General features: G+C 38.2%; 1 protein-coding gene across 1 annotated transcript in view; it reads right to left on the bottom strand.

Moving 5' to 3' along the window:
- Positions 1-17,881, bottom strand: part of LOC134286972 (glycerol-3-phosphate dehydrogenase [NAD(+)], cytoplasmic-like) — a 43,929-nt gene extending 26,048 nt beyond the window's left edge. The window contains exon 1 of the mRNA XM_062848689.1: positions 17,057-17,881. Coding sequence (XP_062704673.1) covers positions 17,057-17,881 — 825 coding nt within the window. The remainder of the gene's footprint in view (positions 1-17,056) is intronic.
- Positions 17,882-18,866: the final 985 nt, after the last annotated feature.

Genomic DNA, 18,866 nt, shown 5'->3' with positions numbered 1-18,866 from the left:
ATGCAGTATGGAAAGTGTCTTCTGGTGACCGAAGCTTTGATCTTGGGACGTGGGAGTTTTAGAATGTCATCTATATATATATAAAAATGCAGTGGCATACGTGGGACCGCGCATAACTTGCAAACGGAACGTCCGATTTGAGTCGGGTTGGTTTTGTTCTGTTAGTTTTCACCCAAGGAAGGTTTGTGAGGAAAAAACATTGAGAAATAAACATCTTTTGAAAATCGGTTTTCCAAGCGATTATTGTACGGGGACTTGGTCTTGAAACGTCAAAAAACGTAGTAGGCAAGACAAAGTTTGCCGGGGTCAGCTAGTATATATATAATTTCTCTTGGGGTTTCCAGATAGCCTAGTGGTTTAGGTTATGGATTGCCAATCCGGAGACGGCGAGTTCGATTCCCGTTCCGTTCGAGAACATTTTCCCGACTCCCTAGGCATAGTGTATCATTGTACTTGCCTCACAATATACAAATTCAATTAATAACTGTGGAAGTGCTCAAAGAACACAAAGTTGAAGCGATGCAGGCCAAGTCCCAGTGTGGACGTAGAGCCATGAAGAAGAAGAAGAAGAAGATATAATTTCTCTTAAATTTGAAGTACAGGAGTACCGTGAGGTCGCCATTCACCGCTCATTAAACGGCATTTTCGTAAAGTATACGACATTAAAAATCGACGTTTGCAAATATTCACATTAATTTACGTTAACAACTCAACAATTATGTTGTTATTATAGAAAAAATATAAAACGATCGTAAAAATTCAAATATGTTATCTCATGGCTCCTATTACCGCTCATGCACCCATTCACCGCTCATAATGGATCCACTCACCGCTCTCTGGATTATATTTTCATGAAGCCACATAAACTACCGTCTACCCCCGTTGGTTTGACCTCATCTAATCTGAACACTTTTTAATTTGACCCCCTCTAATCTGCACATCGTTCAAACTAAAAAAGGTTCTAACGTCGTTCTGCTCTTGGAACGGGGTGAAACGGAACGCAGAATCAAAACAAAACAGCAAAAAGGGTTACCACCAGTGTGTTTTTCGATGTTCACAGGGTTACTAGAAGTTCAAATTAAAAAATGAACCCCGTTTGTTTGCATGAGGTGTCGTTCAAACGAACGGGGGTAGACGGTATTCATCTATAAAAACAAAATAACTTTGATTTACCATAATATTGATGATTGATGATGTTCAGTTCATCCTGTTTTGTCAAAATGGAATCTTTTACGGGTGTTGCTCAAGGAATTGGCATCCCTATCCCACCAATGCAATGTTTTCGTAGCCAGCATAACAGCGGCTCAAGCGTAGGGCTCAAGCTGACAACCTATCTTTCAACACAGCAGCATAATTTTAATGCGAGGTAAGAAAACAAGAAGACCATAACAGTCCCCTGGTGTTACTGTGTTATACCTGTTGGATATTTCTCCCGCTGTTTGCCCTGAGCAGTTCCCATGCTGTCAGTGCAGCGCAGTGTGAGAAATATTTTTTGAGAATGTACACACATGAAACTGCGTCAGCAACACATTGTTTTGCTGTTGTTCAGCAGTCAAAGCACCTTTCCACTGATATTTAGCAATAAAGTTTACTGATTACTAATTATTAGCAATTCCATTTTTGCTGGTTGTCAGCATTTTGTTTGACAGAACGTTCAAAATCAGCCGTCACTTTGAGCAGCTGCCGAAAACCAGCAAAAGCAATTACTGAATACGTATCAGCAAAATAAAAATTACTGATAACCAGCAAACCATTTGAGCTGTCACAAAGGTACGTCAAACACAAGAATTTTCAGTCCAATTTGAACTTTATTAGAAAATAATATAAAGCAGTTGAATAATTCTGATTATTTGATAAGTGTCAACCAAGCCATGTTAAATAATATCCATTGGATGGTTCTGAAAGTATTTTTTCTTATGTAAATGTTAGATCCTAACAAAATCTTTGATTACCAGGCATGTGATGAAAAGGCTCATGGAAAGAGAAATTTTCGCGTGAAGAGCCTTCTTCATATATGTTTTGGCTGAATCATGAAGATAAAATAAAAACTGATTTTTAATGAAACGAAACTATAGTTGTGTATACACTTGATTTCAACGAAGGAATACATAATTTTCTTTTTTTTTTCTATACGACTTTCTGCAAAGGGACAACATTTATTTACATCCCCGATTGCTGATTAATCAGCAAAACAAATTAGTAATCTTTCTGAAACATCAGCAAAAGAACTGTCACTTCGTTGACGATAGGCTTTGCTGGATTATCAGCACCTTTTTCATTGCTGAATGGGTTGCTGAACTTACAGCACAAAAAAATCAGCTAAATTTTGCTGATTTCCAGCACTCAAAATTTGGTGTGTAATTTCAGGTATACCCATATAAAAACTTGGTGATATGAAAGTTTTTTAATGTGGCAGCATGTTACATTCACTTTTGTTACGATACATTACTGACATTTGATAATTTTTGTATGATCGGCCCAAAATGAGCGGTGAATGGCGACCTCATGGTACCATTTTTTGTCTAATTTAAACTTACAGGCATGTACCAATTTGCTGGTACGACTTAACGTACTGGGAAAAACTTGAAAATTAGAAGACACAGAATGTTGATTAATTGTAAAGTTGAGAGATGAAATTGTGAAAAACATACCTCCTGGTGGTCGAACCAACGACTCCGTATTCGCTAGACCGGCGCGCAAACCAGCTAAGCCACAGAACAGGATTCTGCGGAATAAAAATCTATTACGCACCAGCACGTGATTTTTGCATTTCATTTTAATATCTCCTAATTAATAAACACTCTGTGTCTTCTAACATTCACGTTTTCCCTGTAATTTAAACTTCTAAACGAAATTTGTGAAAATTCCATAAAATTTCTTTCATTCTTTATTACACCACGATACCTAAGTTCCAAGATGTTTAAAGATATTTTTGAAATATTTGAAAAGTCCTATACACATTTCGACCATATAACTGTTGTGTTCATTGCTGAAAACTCTTGTCGGTATTGTTTCCCGCTTTTACGAGAACTCTGAAGGTATTCTCGAGGTGATTAAGGTTAAATTCCTAGAGGTAAACGAATATTTTTCGGTTGAGTGTTTTAATGATAAACCTAGTTTTCTACGAGATGTCAGCAATCTGTTTGCAGCAACATTTTGCGGAACTTCAGCTTAGCTTAGCTTAGACTGACTGCACATATCTATGGTTGCTACTCCGTGATTGACCCGAACCAATGACAGTTGCACAATGAATCAACTGAATAATTGACTGGGAGTGGTCAACATTCTCACTGTGCACGCTTCATAGGCTCTCTTTAACGGTACAATAACGGCACCGGCCACGTCCTTGCAGTCAGGTTGGGAGAGGGAAGGAATGTTAGTTGTAACCTTTGTTGTGAAAGAGCGCGTTTACCGCTGCGACTCCACCAAAGGCTGCAGAATAGAATGTTTGTTTGTTGGGAAGGTATCCTTGGATCTGGATTCACTTTGATAAGTAATATGACCTTCTGAAGTTCAATCATGACATGCAGACTGCAGCGCTATTTCTCGCTTCACGTGGAAAGCAAGCAATCGACCACCCGCGTTCGGTAGTCGCTCAATATTTACTATAAACGACGACCATCTAGCAACTGACGACAGCTTCGTCGGGCCGCCATCAGCATGGTTGACTCTGCGAGCGAGTCTTAACTACCGCGCAAAACACACTCCCGACGCACGAACACACTCACCTACACGACGAAATCCATCCAGCAACTCAGCAATATTTTGCGGAACTTCAGCTGAAAAACGTTGAATTTTGCCGAGATTCAGTATAAATTTTTGTCATAAGCCAGCGTTTGCCGAGCTAATCTTAGTGTGCAACATTTTCTAGAAGAAGATTATTTAAAAAATACTGTATTAATACCTGTGGTAGTTTCTCACATGACAAAGCTCCCAAAATGTTTCAGAAACACTATTTTGGGAGTTTCTAACGTATCCTCTGACAATCAATCAATTTGGAAGTAGCTCAAAATAAAACATGAAAAATTCATGGAAGCATTTCTGCAAAACTCTTGTTATAAATTCGTAATTAATGAAAATTATAATAATGTTTCTTAAATAATGTCTGACAAGTATCTGTTGAAATTTATCTTGGTTACGACCTGCACGCTTAGTTTCGTTCTTATGACAGTAATTTCGAAAAGCAACTCCAAAAATTCAATAAAAAATGCCTCTATTAGTTCTACTAAAGGCTAGACTAAAGGTACTGTGTGGCTTCGTGGTCGTGCGGCTAGTGTCACTAAGCATCGTACTGAGAAGCGCGAGTTCGATTCCCGCCGCAGCTAGTCCGTTGTCTAGTGTCGTGATTCCTTTAACCTTCCGTAACTCGGGCGGTTGGCTACCTGCGTCAGCACCCCACTAATGCTGTGTACAAAAAGCGAGATTTTTTCAACGTGTTGTTCAAAATACAACAGCGCGATCGCTCGAGGGTTAAAGAGCGATTAGCTTACTGGAAGCATTGAAAGTGCCCGTGTCTTTTTAAAGGTTCCTCTGAAAGATTCATCAGAAAATAACTCAAGAAATTTACCAGGTATTGCGTCTTTAATTCCAGGAGATGTTACACATGTTTCCACATTTAAACGAAAAGCTCTACAATACTACTGTGTTTTTAATTCATCTAAGGTTTTATCCATAACCATAAAAAATGCCACTATCCGATATCCTTACCAGCGGCGATCTGATCTCTTCGTAGCGGCTATTACAGAGAAGTATTACTGGGTAAAATTTCGTTTAGAAATACCGTTAAAAAAACACACATAGCAATAATGTCGGAAACAATATGGAAAGAATTATTCAAAAAATCATCTCACTAATTTCTCCAAGGTTTCTGTAAGAAAAAAAAACTCCAACAAGTAGAAGTAATTTTAAAGATCTTCCACACTTGTTCCAAACCTTGGCTTGCATGCCAGTTTTTAGAGTAGTAATTTTTTACATTCGGTATGCAATAGAAGAATGGTATAGCGAAACTGTATTTGAAATAAACTTAGTAGTTAAATCAGAATTCGAAGAAGTTATACTTCAATTGAAATAGCTTATTAATTCTGGATTTAACATACTTTCCGTTAACTGAGGGTCACCCAATGACAATTTGGTGATTCACAATTTTTCTGTTTGAATGAATTGCATTTTTGAGAAATGGGCCGAAACAGAGATTGAATTTCGTTTTAGATAATTTGGTGTTTTATTACAAAAAAAAATCTATAATTCTAATTTTCTTCCGTGTTAAGAATTTTAAGTTAAGTCAACGGTTTTTCATAGCTCATTATATAAGTCATAAATGGTCAAAATTTCATTGCATTCGATTCATTGAAGCCGGAGATATAACAGCTCAAAGTTAGCTATCAATTAATTTTACTTTTTCAAAGAATCTTTATAACTTCGTGGAGAATGGCCCGATCTTTTCCAAATTTGGACCACTTATACATAACATAACTAGTTGATGAACTTACAGTAAAAATTTGAGAATATTTGATGCACTTTTCGAAAAGTTACGGCTAATTGAACATTTTTTGAGAAGTGAAAATTTTGCCTGTCTCGATCATTTTGTCTATCCTCTGTATACGCCAGTGAAATATGTAGCATTGGCAATTGGCTTCTTTAACGATGTTGAGATAATTCGATATTCTGAATCTGCAAGTCAAACTGAGCTGAAATCCAAATTTTCATGAATTTTGGAGCCCGGGAACCTATTTTAAAATCAATTTGAAGTTTGTATGGGAGCGATTTGTCGAATCACCCCTCGTTGCAGTTTGTACTGGGCGGAGCTGTCAAACAGTTGCCCAGCTGTCAAAAGGTGATTTCAAAAAATCTCTTTGAAATTGATTTTAGGTACCAAAATAAGGCTCTAAAAATCTGAAAAAAAAATCACAGTGGCTCAGAAAAAGGTGCTCTTTCGTATAAAATCAAAAAATCAATACTTTTTCCAATTTAAAAACCCAATTGCTAAGAAAATCGCGTGAAATCTTTAAAATAAATTTTAGTTTTCAGACAGTTATGTTTTATCTCTGGACATTTCCTCCAACATTGATCTTAATAAAAGTTTGTAGAAAGTCATCTTTGGAATTCTGACAAGAAGTTTGCATGTATTTTTCACGAATCTCAGCAAATTTATACAAAAACTCAGGAGAGGATTTTGTAATTTTGGTTACTCAAGAAACATAGAAAATCCACCACATACTTCACGAGAAATTTTAAAAAGAATTTTGTTTAAAATCATTTCTAAAATTCTTCAGAGACTATTTAAAAACCCTTTTCGGTAAAAATGCCTTCCATTCTAGTCAATCTGTAATCATTGAATCCCCATGGAATGGGTCCCTTCTCATTACTCAAAATCAATTGATAAAAAAGTGGACTCTTCGACTAAACTTGGTTCATCAAAAAGTGATACATAATTACGAACGTAAAAAAAAACTTGCAAGATTTTTCTTTGACCGTTTGGGGTCCCCTTTTGGCTAGCAACTTTCCGATACTGTAGATTAAGAACTAAATTGGTGTTGGGAATAACTTAAATAGCTGCCTTTCCTATGCGTTAAACATAACTTCGAAAGTAGCGCGCTGAATTGAGCATCCGACGTTATGTTTACTCATAGAAAAGGCAGCGGAAGTCAATGAAGTTATTTCCCACATCAATTTGGTGCTAAGTCCACAATAGCAACAGATTTGAAGGAATAGAAAAATACATTATTGTCTCAAAGAGGTTGCTTGAACTAAGGTTAAAAAGTTCATGATTAGCCACGAAGCCGGATAAAGACTGAAGGAATATAAATGAGAATTCGAATACATATTGTTCAAGGATTGAATTATTAACATCCCAACAATACATATTTCACCATCGATCATACTTGTTCAGTCTCAATCGTCTTCACTGTGAAAGCGTCCGGAGTGGCCCTCATCAATAAACAACCTCTTCTTCACACAGATTGACTCAACCAGATCGTGCCGAAAAAGCACAATTTTATTAATGCTGCGCTGTAGCAGGTAATAATAAACATCATTCGCGTGCTGCTCTCGCTCGATGTCCGTTAGCATGTATCCCAGTATTCTCTTCCGTTCACCGCCTTCCTGGTGCTGTTTGAATGCTACAAACAAACAAGAGCACACACAGCTCGGATCGAATAATTGATTATACCTATGTGTATGATGTTGGACGACGACGACGACGGTTCGGCACCCAGCTCTGTACCAGCAGTGTTGAGTAAGGTACGTACCGAAAATATTATTGAGAGCAGCGCATATTCACTCCCCTTGGCCACCGCATCACGCCGTGGCCCCGAGGGTCAGGACAGGGATGGGAATTTGCGAACAATGCAGCTGAGTAGACTCAGGCGCAAAACAAACCTACTTGTGAACAACTGGAGCCCGAGAATACTCGCACTTCTTTAGTCGTGAACCAGCGAAGTCTGTGATTCGCGAAGCAGCTCCGAGCTTTTAGCAATTTATTGGAAAACGCATTTACTAAACTGGCAGTTCTGCTTTCCAGGAGCAATGAAGCTCAACCATGAGCTCAACCTATTAGTTTGTAATAGATTATCACTTAATTTGCACACAGATCGAAAAAAGAGTGTAAAATTCTGTGACATATGATGCACATGATTGGAGCGTGGGATATCACAGAAGTTTACATGACGTGTAAATCTCATTATTTTTATCTGAGCAGTTACACACAGAGTAGAATGCACTTTCGCTAATGATTGGCGTACAAAAGCTCATAAGTGTTTTTTTTTTAATTTCATACTCACGAATCTGATGGTTTACTCTCGGAATCAGCGTTGCCAACCTACTAGATTTATCTGGATTTTCCTCGAGGTCTCATTTAACAAAAATCTGGAAGATCCAGACATTTTTTCCGGTATTTGTAAGGTTTAGCCCGGCATTTGTAAGGTTTTACACGGAATTTGTAGGGTTTTCCAGAAGTTTCAAACTTTTCCAGACAAAACTTCCCAAATCATCTAGATTTTTCGAAAATTGAGCTGGCGCCCCTGCTCGGAACCATGTTATCGTGTGTTGGTTGCATTAATGCTTCACGAAGTGAACATTTCCATCTCTGGGTACCCAGGAGGGTTCTATTGATTATACAACAGTAGGTAGTGTGCGCGCGAGGGCGCGCTTTGGGATTTAGGGGCGATTCAAATATGACGTCCATCATTTTTCGGGAATTTTAGACCCCCCCTCCCCCCTCTGTCACGCTTTTTCGTATACCGTCCCTACACAGTTATGGATCACACACAGTTACGGATCACTTTGATGTTTAAAGTCGAATATCTTGCTCAAAACATATATTTCGGCACGAAATTCATTTTTGTAGCATGATCCTATTTGTTTTCTGAGATAAAAAGTCATTTACAAGAGTTCAATCTAAAAATAAAATGTATTTTAATGCAACGATAGTGTTGTCCTCTCACATCTACCAGTAAACATCCGAATTCCATAAGAAGCTACCCCTGCAGCGGTAAGCTCTAAAAGTGTCGAAATCCATCAATTTTGATATAAAAATCGCTCGTACACGTTGGATAAGATATGTATGTATCTATTAAAAGAAGTTTTGTTTTATTCTGGGATTCAAATACTAAAATAATGTGACTTTCAACAGTGATCCATAATGTGACCCAAAAACTGATCGTTTGACGCTATTATGGATCACTTTAAACAAATATAGATTTTTGCTCCACTCAACGCTCTTGATACAATATTCTTACCTTAAAGTATCAAAAGTATCATTAAAAAACATGTAACCTTGAAAACCAGGTGTCTTGAAACACAGATTTGTAAAAATAACACTTAAAATGGAGAGCATCACTGAAACCTAGTGGCGCACCTCCATCGAAGTTAATGGACTCGGGACTTTTTAATGTTTTCTCTTTATTCCTGTTGTAAAATCGGATACTCCATCAGTAAATTAATCAATGCACTGCGTAGTTTAGCCTTACAAACGCAAATTTATTATTAGAGTTGGGATTTTAAGTAATTTTGCACTGATCCATAATATGGCAAAAATTGATCCATAATGTGTGGGATTCTGTGGAGCTGATCCATAATAAGGCATTTTGTAAACAGTGAAATATTCCTTTTTTACGCGGAAATGACTTGCGATTATACCTTAAATGGATCGGGAATAAAAAGTTCGAATCAAAACATAGCCAACGGTGCTTTCAAAGTCGTACTTTTTGTTTTCTTTTATTTTCATTTGAATTTTGAAGGTCAAAAATACCACTAAGTGATCCATGACTGTGTACCCACGGTACCTTATACATGGAGTGTCACACTTTCTCAGACCCCCCCTCCCCCCTAAACTATGGACGTCATTTTTGAATGACCCCTTATGACGATTCCTGTGTGGCGGTCGCTCGCGTGTGGCGGCTGCTGTTGCGTCGTTTTATGATGACGCGTTGAATGATTCGATACCCTCTCTAACCTAACTCGAGTCCAGTCGATTGTTTTAGAGGTGTGTAATTATAAGTGCACTCGATATGGTTGATGTACTGGACGAGAGTGTGAAGGAGTGAGCTCATTTTATGCTGCGTATGGGTTTCAAGGCCAAACGGAATTTGGCCTGTATGGGGTCTGGACAGCGACAGCTTGCGGAATGCTCCTGTGTGGTATTAGGAATAAAATGATGAGTCGACCGCTTTCGATTTATCGTCTGAGTCTGAGTTTTTCGAAACGTTACCAAGTTCAAACGGTTGAACTTGGATCGGTTAATTGGTTTTATCGCATTTTTGCCGTGTTTAGGCTGTCGATATCTGCTTCTTCCCATCGCATCGTCTGATGCGCAGTTAACAAATGTGGAGCAAGCAACACTTGGTGAAGGCGTAGACTGATCGGGACAGTGCGATACATTTTAGAGTGGATGACCGGTAGAGGAATGTGAATGGAAGAGTTTTCGTTCGATTCACTTTCAGTGGAATGTGAAGAATTTGGTGTCCGGGAAATGCGAATTGACTTCCGTATTTCAAACATCGATTTGTAAAATTGACATGGGATGGAGTAGTTCAAGACTGTTAGCAAAATCCACTAACCATATGTACAGGGGATACTCAAAATAACTGGGACAGGTAAAATTTTCACTTTTCAAAAGGTTTTCTACTTGCTGTAACTTTTCGAAAAGAGCATCAAATATTCTCAAATTTTTACTGTAAGTTCATCAACTAGTTTTGTATCAGTGGTCCAATTTTGAAAAAGATCGGGCTATTCTACACAAAGTTAGAAAGATTCTAGAAAAAGGTATAATTCTCTGATAGCTAATTTTGAGCTGTTATATCTCCGGATTCAATGAACCGAATGCAATGAAATTTTGATCATTTATGACAAATATAATGAACTTTCAAAAACATTTGACTTAACTTGAAATTAATAATAAAAAAAAAAGTTATAGCGATTTAATTTATTCTATTTTTTTTGTAAATTTATCTATTTTTCTTATGCTTCCCATTGCTTTTTCAATTTAATGCCGGCCATTTGGTTGCTTTCCTTTGAAACATAAATATATTCAAGTCAATTAGAGGGAATTTAAATGAACTATAATTACTTTGTCGAATTTTGAAACGATGATGAAATTGTGGATACATTGATGTTATATTAGAAAAATAATCTAATCGTTATAATTTTCTTTCGTGTAAAAAAAATTAAATTTAGTCAAAAAATTTTAATAGCTCTATATAAGTCATAAACGATCAAAATTTCATTGCATTCGGTTCATTGAATCCGGAGATATAACAGCTGAAAGTTAGCTGTCGGATAATTATACTTTTTTCTAGAAACTTTCATACTTCGTGTAGAATAGCCCGCTCTTTTTCAAAATTGGACCACTGATACACAGATAGTTGATGAACTTACAGTATAAATTTGAGAATATTTGATGCTCTTTTCGAAATGTTACAGCTAGTTGAACATTTTTTTGAAAAGTGAAAATTTTACCTGTCCCAGTTATTTTGAGTATCCCCTGTAGGTATTTTAGTGACAAAATTTATGGAAATAGTGACTTACAAATTGCGGAAAAATTGGTAAGCTTTGACTTAATACACAAACTTGTGATGTTTAATACAAAGTACAGCACAGTTTATTTAAAAATTTGCATTTGTTTCAATTTCCTTAATAACTTATGGAGAATTTCTTTGGTGATATTTGGTATAATTTTTCAAGAGAATACCCTAGAGGGGTCCAGAAACCCTCCCTCGATTCTCCAGACATTCCTTCAGAACTCTTTTAGGTCCTCTCCAATATTTCAACAGCAATTTCTCCCCGAATTCCTTCAGAGGTTCCTAAATGGATACCATCAAACTTTCCTCTAAAAATTTCATCAGAGTTTTCTCAAAAAAATCTCTGAGAGAGATTATTAGGAATTCCGGCAGGAATTCTCCAAGAAATCTCTGAGAAAGTTCTTCAGGAATTTCGGCAGAGATTCCTCTAAGAATTGATTCCACAATTCCTTTTAAGATTCCATCAGAAATTCTTGAAGCGATTAAGCTAGGAGTGATTGCAGAAACTCCCCAAGGAATTCTTTCAGAGATTCCTCCAAGAAATCATTTAGGAAATCTACAAGGAATTTCATAACATTCCACCACGAAGACCTTCAGGAGATTTTCTCCAGGAAGTCCTACAGATGTTTTCAGCAATTTCTCCAAGAACTCCCTCAAAGAATCATCTAGGAGTTCCTTGACAGATACCACCAGACATTTTTCTAGGAATTCTACAGTTTTCTTCTAAAAAGTATCGTGGATCTCTGCAGGAATTTCTCCGGTGATCATTCCAAGAATTCATCCAAAGATCCCTACAAGATTTCTTTCAGAATGGCCACTGAAAATTCCTAATGCCATTCATCTAGAAATTGATATATTGAGTTCCACAGATTGATTCTTCTACAGATTCCTTCAGTAATGCTTTCACCACAAAGTCCTTCAGGAGTTCCTTTAAAAAAAATGCACCAGAAATATTTCCAGGAGTTCCTCTAGAGATCCCTTCAGAAATTGCTATACGAATTCCTTCAGGAATTCCTCAACAAATCCTACCTTATATGTACTCTTATAGGAATTCCACTAGTTTAAAAAAAGGAGTTCCCGATGAGTTCTGCCAGACATTCTTTCAGTAATTCTTCCAGGAATTCCTTCATCACGAAAATCTTCACGAGCTCCTTGAAAAAAACTGCGCCAAGAATTTTTCCAGGAGTTGTTCCAGCGATTACTTCAGCAATTCCTCCAATAACGCCTTTAGAGATTCCTTAAGGAATTCTTCAACAGATTCTATCAGAGATCTTCTAGGAATTTCTTCCAGATAATTTCCGCAGAAATTTTTCTTGACTGTCCCTAGAAATTGTTCAAGGGAATCCTTGAAAGATTTCTATGAGATATCATTTAGGAATTATTACATCTTGTAGAGATTTCTTTACAGATTCATCCACCACGAAGTATTTCATGAGATCATTCAGAGATTCCATAAATTCCTTCAGCAATTCCTCCACGAATTCCTTTAGAGATTCTCTTAGGAATTCCTCAAAAGATCCCACCCATAATCCCATCCCATCAGACATTTTCTAGGAATTCCTCCGGAATTTTCTCAAAACAATCCTCGAGAGATTTCTGCAGGAATTTCTTCAGAGTTTTCCTTAGGAATTGCTCGAAACATTGGTCCAGAAAACCCTTCAAAGTTTCTCCATGATTTCTTGGCGAGATTCTTGTAGGAATTCCTAAAGCGATTCCTCTAGGAATCATTTCACAGACACCATAGAAATTCTAGAGATTGGCATTACGAAGGCCTCCAGGAGTTCCTCCAAAGATTACAGTATGAAGTTCCCAAGGAGTTCCTCCAGAAATGCTTCCAGAAATTCTTCTAGGAGCTCGTCCAGAGATTCTTTCAAATATTTTACCACAAGTCTTTCAGGAATTCCTCAATGGAGTATCGACAGATTCTTCCAGGAAATATTCCAGAAGTACTTCCAGAGACCTCAGTCCTTAGTTTGTTTCTATAATGATGAGTTACTGTTTTTATTAATTTGTTTTTCTCAATTCCAACAAATTTTGCCATTCAGGTATTTAATTTTGATAGCAAAATTTGGATACAAATCAGAACGGAAGAGAAATCACAGTATGGAGAAGATTTGAAACCACTGAGTTACAACGTACAATACTGGGTAATTCAATTTAAAACGATTTACTTGGAATCAAAACTGCATCAACAAATAGTATCGTATTACAAGAACAAGAAGCAGCCTGCATTCATCATTGCTCTCTTCGAATGAATATCACAGTACAAACTTGTATCCCGCATTGTTTGTTTACTTATGGTCTACCGTGCTTAATGCTGTGATCTCTCTGCTTCCATTCTGTTGTCACTTCCCCTGTTTCCTCTTTCGCGGAATGCCTTTCCGCTGCATTCCATCTCATTTCCATTCAAATTAAACAAACCCATTCCCTTCATCACGATGTAAACGACGGTGATCCCCGCGCGCGCAGCATCCCGGTTCACGATCACACCGGTGCGCGCGGTGCCATCACCATTATCGTCATCATGAACGGCTTCATTTTTTCGAAGCCTTTGCATTAACAAATCGTTTCATTGTTTAAATTACGTTACACATTACCATACTTTCCCTCTCTTGCTCGCCGCCCGTTTGCTTCCGAGAGATGCACACGGAATTCCAGCGACAAGCGAGATAAGATTTTTAATGCGGCTAAAGCATAAAGTACGCGACTTACCCCCGCCACCCTCCTCAACACCCCTTCTCGAAGTGCTCCGAGTCTGAGTCTGTTTCTAGCGCGCAGACAACTCCCATCCGAGTGAGTGAATAAAGTTTCCTTTTCATGCATGCATCTCTCATAGTGCCGGGTGCGGTGGTGGTGCTCTGAATGCATCTTGCATTCATTATCACTAAGTTATCCGCTTTTCTGTGCTGGTGTCCCGCTCCTTCACCACACTCCGACTACTAGACTACGACTACACTAAACTATCGGACGGACCCTTATTGTGTATAGCTCTGAATGTGGAACACTCTTCTCCTTCTCTTCTCAGGAAAGTGCAATACATGATGAATGACGTCGTGGTGGCGGCACTTGAATTGCGCATAAACGAAAGAAGAGGTCCTACAAGTTATAGAGGCACACAATTCACGTGGAAGGGCTTGGTTCTTGGCTGTTCGGGCTGGGGTTTTTAATTTTCATTCCCTCATGTTTATTTCTACGAAACTACTCGGCCATTGAACGGTCGGTCGGTCGATGATGGGCCTATGGCGGGTGTTATGTTGCGTTTCGAATGAATGTGTCCACTTTCGAAAGTTGAAATTCGCCGAAATCAGCTGACTCTAGAAGATTATGAAAGATATTTTCTTTTGATGTTGGTTTTACTCCACAAAAAAAGGGGTTTTAGTAAATCCAATACTTATATTTGACCAATTATATTCAGTTTTCCAATTTTCAAGAAGCTTTAGATTGGCAAGACCAGTAGGCGAATTCCGGTGCACTTTTTCTTAGAAGAAAAGAAAATTTTCTTGCTGATGAGCAATGGAAGAAAATATCTTCTCTTCGAAGAAATTGCGCGCCGGAATTTAGCCACAGAACTCTTTCCGACTAGAAAAAATTTTGATTACACCAGTGTAATTTTTGTTACAATTTTAGTTATTTTAACATCATCCTGCATCTAGTTTATAACATACCAAGTTGTAGAAAAATATTATAACATCATAACTCAATATGATATAGACTTGATATAAATTTCTTGTCGGGTTGGAACTAATTTTTCAGAGTACATATTATGATTCCATATTAGCAGGATATCATAATGGACTAGAATAAGGTAATTCCTCTAGGATTTCTTGCGGAAACGCCACCTATAATTCTTAAAGGTTTTCATCTAGGAATTAATTAATAGATTTCCGCAGGAATTCATCCAGAGATTCCTATAGGAGTCCTCCTCCACGAAGTCGTTCTGGAGTTCATTAAAAAATTGCACCAAGTTTTTTCCAGTAATTCCTGCAGAGATTCCTTCAGAAGTTACACCACGAACTCCTTCAGAATCTTTTAAGAGTTCCTCAACAGATCCCACCAATTTCAGGAACTCATTTCGATTTTTTTTTAAACATCATCGTGATGTTTATTCAGGAAGTTCTTCTGAGTGCCAAGTAGAAATAGCTCGAGAAGTTGTTATAGGAACTCCTTGGAAGCTTTCTTTAGGATTTCTTGCGTAGATGTCACCAGGAAGTGATTGATCTAGGAACTCCTTTTGATATTCCGCAACGAGGTATTTTAAGGGACCTTCCACAAAGATTCCTCTTATTCATTCACAACATTATGGTCCCATATTAGCAGGATCTCATAATAGATTAGAATAAGGTAATTTCCAGGGCCCATATAGCCGAGGCGGTAAACGCACGGGTATTCAGCATGACCATGCTGAGGGTGACGGGTTCGATTCCCGGTCGGTCCAGGATCTTTTCGTAAAGGAAATTTCCTTGACTTCCTTGGGCATAGAGTATCTTCGTGCCTGCCACACGATATACGCATGCAAAATGGTCATTGGCAGAGGAAGCTCTCAGTTAATAACTGTGGAAGTGCTCATAGAAAACTAAGCTGAGAAGCAGGCTTTGTCCCAATGAGGACGTTACGCCAAGAAGAGAGAGAGAGAAGGTAATTTCCACTGGTCCGCTGTCACAGCATTTGAAGTAATCTTTTCAATAGAGAAGACAAGCGTCTGTGTGTCTTCAAAGAAGTCATGAGATGGATCCAACGAATCGTTATATAATTCTGGAAAATGTTCCAAACTCTTCAAACATCAGAAGATGATTCTAATTATGTAATAATTTAGATATCTGGTTACATACATAAATCCAAGTTGATATGTATGAAATTGAAGTTGATTTAATTATAGCGGGAAAGCTTAAAACAGTACCCCTGAATCAAATAATGCCAATTCTCAGGGAGCGGACCTGGTGTGATGGTTAAAGCACGTGACTATCACGCCGAGAACCGTGGATCGAATCCCACTCCCGATAAACTGAAATGGGTCTCTGTATCTGCAATAGAAGAGCTATCACCTTCTAACTTTACAAGTGTAGAATTAACTAAATGTTAAAATACACGTTAATAAAAACAAAAACAAAAAAAAAAATCTTCTAACTTCAGGAATAAATCTTTTTGCAGTAGCATCAAAATCGTATTGCAGACATCTTTCTTCAATAATATCACTGCCGGACAGTGGGGCTTAGTTGGATCACACACATACACAATTCACTGCTTTACGCTATGCTAAAAAAAATTGTAAACACAATTAAATTCTATTTCAAATCAACCAATTTTTCAGTTTACTATAGCGATAAACTGATTTATAGTTTGAACTGAACTGTTCCAGACTTTCTTCTATCATCGATTTTATTAGCAACCTTCCTGGGCGACACCATGGAGGCCCCCCATCGAGAAAGATAACATTTTTAGTGTTAATAATTACGGTATGATTTGAAGAAATAAAAGATGCTTGAAACAATGACATTATACACACGTTTTTGACCCCATTTCCGGCACAACAGGTAACCAAAATTGTGCATTACCTAAATTCACAACGAAACGGCCGTTTTCGTCCACTACTTCCATCTGAATCAGATACATTAATGCGTGAACTTGTTAACAGTGATTGTTGTGAAGATTTTCTGCCGGAAAGTTGATTTTGAACGAGTTTACTGCACCTAGTCCAGCGCCAATTCTCGGCACCAGTGCCGAACTTCCAGCAAAATCAAATGAGAAATCACTTCGGCATCCATCTTTGTGCTGCCGAAGTGCACTCGTCTGCGTGTAATATATGTTTTGAGCACTGAAATTATAACTTAAAACAACTGCATTAGGTAGTAACATCAAACCTATATTTTGTTTGTGCCATTTTTTTTTTTTTTTTTTTTTTTTTTTTTTTATTAAAGAGATTTTACCCTCTAGGGGCATTCATCTCTATACTAGCTTTATTTGTTATTCAATAGAAGGTCACATTTTGCAAATATTTTTTTATTCTCCTCCAGCATCCGATCGAGCTTTCTGCAATGATAAACAGTCCAGTCCTCCGTCCCGTCCGTTTGCGTTGTGTCTTCATTGGTCTCTATCTCCTCAACAGCGCAATCCATGTCGATTGTATCAGACACTTGCGTTTCTTTGGCATTGCGTTTTCTTTTCGTTTGTCTCGTTGGTTCTGCTTTGCCGTCATCAGCCTTATCGTCGTTGTCGTTGGTTTGGTTGTGAAGTGGTGGATTGCTTCGCCGCTGCAATGGTCCAGCAGCATCAGTATCAGTGGCATTGTTTCGCTTTTTCGCTTTCCCAGCGTGGGAGCACTTCATGTTTGGGTGCGACCGTTGCGAGCAGCTTCGGCAAGTGGTCGGCTGATTTTGGTAAGACACCGAAGTCATCTGGTTTTGAATTTGGATGTATGACGGAACATGTTTATCCAGTTCGATACGAACGACACGAACTCCGTTGGGTGTTCCAGGGAAGTATTTCTTCCATAGTTCACGAACAACCGATTTCACACGTTCATATTGCTTCATGTGCTCTGCGACGATAGCATTTGGCATTCCGGGTGGCAAATCGTGAATTCTCACATTGGTGGAGGTATCTTCCATGAAGACAGGAATTAGAAACTTTTTTGCTTCTACTTGAATCGAGTGCTTCAGGTTATGCGAAGCAGCCAATGCTTCTGCTGTATCCATGCTACCGAACTCAATAAAAACTTGTTTTCGGATGCTATGTAGCTGTAGGTTCTTCACTTTTGTGATATCAAGTTGAATGTTGTTCACGAGAAATTTGTGCACTTCTGCTGCATTGACCCGTACAGGCAGTACGCTGAAATCAACGACCAGCGTATTCTTGCGTGTGGTATCCATTGTTGGAGCCACACAATAGCACAACACGAGAGGTAGATACAGAGACTACTGCATCGAGCAAGAGCTAGCTGACGACTGTTGTGCCAAATTTAACCTGATATTCCGGTTAAATTGAACTGGAATCCGTTTTGTTTATAATAATAACCTTTCTCCGAGTAGTTTCTTAGAAAAAAAAAGTGTTTATTCCGGGGTAGAGGTGAATGGCAAACCAAAAACAAATTAATAACAAATTTTATTGTGTATTTTGTCATTCATTAGTTCGTTATGAAGATCTTGAAACAACATGTCAATAGCATAATATGATGTCATATCTAAATATGCCATTCGCTTGTCATTTATCAAATTTGGAAAAATTACTACTGAATGTTGCCGGGGCCCGTGGCGCAGTGACTACCCGTTCGCTTCATAAGCGGATGGTCATGGGTTCGATCCCAGCCCCGGCACTTCGTCAGTTGCTCTTCCCCCCGAGAGCGGCTGGCACTTGACCCTCTTCTGAGCTCTCATAGCTCTAACGGACCCGGATAATTGGATATCGGCGAACGGCAACTCATAATGGACGACCCCCAATCGGACTGGAAAAGGAACAACAGCCACACATCATTTCATCATCGTGCTCATCATTCTACCAAGGACAGGGTAGAAAAGTGAAAGCACAAAGGCAAACCAGCTCGATATAGTAGAATGAGAATATAATAGAATACATTTAGGCGCTGTACAAAGTGTAAGTGCAGCCGCCAATTGGAATCGCTCACGTAGTGCCCTAGTGGACAAAAGAGCTGTAAAATAGGTTTAAGTGGTTAAGAATAAAAAAAACTACTGAATGTCTTATTTTGCTATCATAACAAATTTTGCAATTGGTGAGATATTGTGGACCTCTTACGAGTTTGATGAACCATCGCAGTTTTGGCACTTATTAAGAACAACATAAAGACAAAGTTTAATCTTTGGTTATTTTAATGGTAACTTTTGATATTTTATTTGGTGA

This window comes from Aedes albopictus, chromosome 2 (assembly GCF_035046485.1).
Source record: "Aedes albopictus strain Foshan chromosome 2, AalbF5, whole genome shotgun sequence".
Classification (NCBI taxonomy): domain Eukaryota; kingdom Metazoa; phylum Arthropoda; class Insecta; order Diptera; family Culicidae; genus Aedes; species Aedes albopictus.
This window is presented reverse-complemented; position numbering and strand designations above follow the sequence as displayed.